The sequence below is a fragment of the Hydra viridissima genome, unplaced genomic scaffold (genome assembly GCF_058129835.1).
Source record: "Hydra viridissima isolate aposymbiotic clone 2 unplaced genomic scaffold, HvirCarnegie_v1 scaffold_2, whole genome shotgun sequence".
Taxonomy (NCBI): domain Eukaryota; kingdom Metazoa; phylum Cnidaria; class Hydrozoa; order Anthoathecata; family Hydridae; genus Hydra; species Hydra viridissima.
In genome coordinates, this window is record NW_028324301.1 from 2,481,300 (window position 1) to 2,484,438 (window position 3,139).

Sequence of the window (3,139 nt, forward strand, 5' to 3'; positions counted from 1 at the left end):
CTGCGAGATGTTAATTTTGATATTTTGATAATTGCTCATTTTTTTATGTATTAAAAATTATTTATTTCTCGAATATGATATCGTATTGTAATATCCTCTCCACGAAAATCAACCAAATCTCCATTCTGATCAATGATGCGAGTAACCATTGTTGAAATTTCAAACAGTTTAACAGGAAGATAAATCAAATGCATTGGTCTCTCGATGATTTTATAGCCAGGACTAACATTCGGATAAAACGAGTAAATGCAATTGAGTTGGGTTCCATTAATATAGGATGATCCAATAATGTTGTTAACGATTCTGATGGTGTTAATGCTTGAAATTCTAACGATATGATCCGACTCGTATTCGGAATTGGAATTTAATTTTCTTTTAGTAAATCCTAAAACTGAAGAGATGCTATTCTCCACATTAAAGTCAATCAAATAATTCAAGCCAAGTTTAATGGTTGATTTTAAAGTATTAAGATTGATTCCAATTTGAAGGTTGTTTGGAGAGTAATTAATTTTATTTGCAATAATATAACTTCCACGTTGAGCTGATTTTATTGTGTTTAAAATAGACTTTTGCAAATACTCATTGATGTCTTTAATGTCATAGCTTCCTGATGGAATGATAATGTTCTCCCAATTAGCTCCATTGTTCATGCTGTATTTGAAAGAATTGTTTTTACTGTTTACATTTGGAATGCTGTTGTAAGTCTCAAGACCGAGAAAAGCCATTTCATAACTTTTTCCTTCGTCAAAAACGATTTTATCCAAAAAATCAGTGGTGATAACACTTGATTTTCCATCTACATCGATTATTATACCTGTCATTTTTTTAAAATAAGAATTATTTTTTAAATTGTTTTAGAAAAATAAAAAATTGTCAAACCCGCTTCGGTACTTTCCCTCGTTCTTTTTAGAAGAGAGATCAATAACGGCAAATCCGTGAGGTTCATTCCAGCAATGATTGCAAAAGGCTTTAAAATCTTCTATTTTCATATCGCACGAAACGTGGTCTTGATAAATGTGATTAACACTTTTTTGGTCTTGTTTAAAGAGACAAATAAAGTTAGCATTTTCTCTGATGGTATGTCTTGGAATCTCGAAATAGTTTTGAGCGAGGTAAAAGCAGTCGACGTTAGAGTGTCTTCCTCGGATGTAATATTTTTCGCACTTGTTTTGATTAGTTAATTGCAAATCGTCAAAGATCATTAAATTGTTTTTGGTCGAGTCTAAGGATTCAGGTTCAGGCACATCGTCCGCTGTTTCAAAAAATTGACACTCCATATCATCATTGTTGGAATATTTTTTTGAAAGGTTGTTAATAACATCTTCAGGGTTTAAATTCAATTTTTCCATTTCGTCTTGTACATCATCCGTTAACAAATCAACAATATCCTTTTTAGGAAGTTTATTTTCGAAGGATCTTTTGAGTATTTTGTATTCAGGTTGAAAAAGGGATTTTCCAAAGACATACAATCGGTTGTAATCTAGCCATCCCGGTCTGAGAAGTAGATTGAGCAGCAACGTTGTTTTTCCATATCCAGACTTTCCAACGATGATTCCTCGAATGCTTCTCGGTAAAAGCTTGCTGTTGTTTCTTTTGGTTTTCCCAATTTTACACGACAATTTCATCACTTCCATTTTTTATATTTAAAAAGTTTTTATATATGTTAAAATGTACTGCGTTAAGTGTAGAAGAGAGACTGAAACCATTCACTTGAAAAACGAGATCACAAAAAACAACAGACCTATGTTGAAAGGGACTTGCAACTCTTGTGGGATAACAAAATGCAAGTTTGTTTCTTCTCATACGCCCAAAGGATCATCTTCGCATGCGGTCAATGGAGGAGACTTGGTGGAATCGATCAACTATTTTTCAAAAAAAATAAAGCTTCCATGGGCAAAGTTTCCAGGAGAAATGCACGTTCCAGGTATGAACTTTGCAGGACCTGGAACCAATTTAGATAAAAGACTCACTTCCACGGACATGTATCAAGATTGGAGCAAACCGGTAGACAGAGTGGACAATGCAGCGTATCACCATGATTTGGCATATAAATATTTAAACGACGTTCAAAGCAGAAATTTAGCTGATCAAATGATGCTTGAAGAAATGGATTCGATTCCCAATCCCACTCAAAAAGAAATAAGCGAGCGAAAAATCATTGTTCCCATCATCAAAGCCAAAGCTAAATTTGGATTGGGTGTGAGTGATTTGAAATGGACGGATCAGCTTGCAGAGGAGCTTCATAAACCGGTGATTCATCATTTTAAAAGAAGAAGGGTGATTGTAAACGACATTGATGAAATATGGGCCGCAGATTTGGTGGACATGCAATCGTTTTCAAAATTCAACAAGGGCGTAAAATATTTACTCATGGTGATCGACGTGTTTTCAAAGTATGGATGGATCGTTCCGTTAAAAAGCAAAACGGGTCTTGAAGTGGCAGAATCGTTGAAAAAGATTTTTGGTGAAAGAAAATGCGTCAAATTGTGGGTAGATAAAGGAAAAGAGTTTTACAACAAGCACGTGAGAGCGTTGGGTGTGCAATTATACTCCACTGAAAACGAGGAAAAAAGTTGTGTTGTCGAGCGATGGAACAGAACGATGAAAGAGAGAATGTTTAAATATTTTTCAGCCAACAATACCAATAAATACATTGACGTATTAGATGAGATGGTGAAAAATTACAACAACACAAAGCACTCTTCTATCAAAATGACACCAGTGGAAGCTAGCGATGAAAAGAATAAAGGTAGGGTATGGTGGAATCTGTATGGAAAGGATCAAACATTACCAGCAAAACCAAAATTTCTCATAGGTGATCAAGTGAGGATCGTAAAAAAGAAGTCTCATTTTGAAAAAGGGTATACGCCGAGATGGACTGAAGAGGTTTTTACAGTGTCAAATGTTCAGCATACGAATCCACCCACGTATAAAATCGCTGACGCTAACGGTGAAGAAATTCAAGGCACCTTTTACGAGCAGGAGATGCAAAAGACGCATCAAGACATATTCAGAATTGAAAAAGTCATTCGCAAAACCAAGAGCAAGTTGTTAGTCAAATGGTTGGGATATCCAGACTCGTTTAATTCATGGGTAGATAATAATGAATTGTTAAGTTTGCAAAAATGATCTAAAAATT

General features: G+C 34.9%; 1 protein-coding gene across 1 annotated transcript; it reads right to left on the reverse strand.

The window, feature by feature from the left end:
• Positions 1-302: 302 nt before the first annotated feature.
• On the reverse strand, positions 303-1,845 carry LOC149891538 (uncharacterized). Its single transcript, XM_090079571.1, has 2 exons — positions 880-1,845; positions 303-796 (listed from the first exon to the last, which is right to left on the reverse strand). The coding sequence occupies exons 1-2, from the start codon at positions 1,632-1,634 to the stop codon at positions 769-771; spliced, it is 783 nt and encodes a 260-aa protein (XP_089935697.1). The 5' UTR covers positions 1,635-1,845; the 3' UTR covers positions 303-768.
• Between the last annotated feature and the right edge of the window lie 1,294 nt (positions 1,846-3,139).

Excerpts from the sequence above, each read along its gene's own strand:
- LOC149891538 (XM_090079571.1), bottom strand. The coding sequence starts at position 1,634 with ATGGAAGTGATGAAATTGTCGTGTAAAATTGGGAAAACCAAAAGAAAC. Across the intron at positions 797-879 it reads GAGGGAAAGTACCGAAGCGG|ATGGAAAATCAAGTGTTATC; the intron begins GTTTGACAATTT and ends TAATCGATGTAG.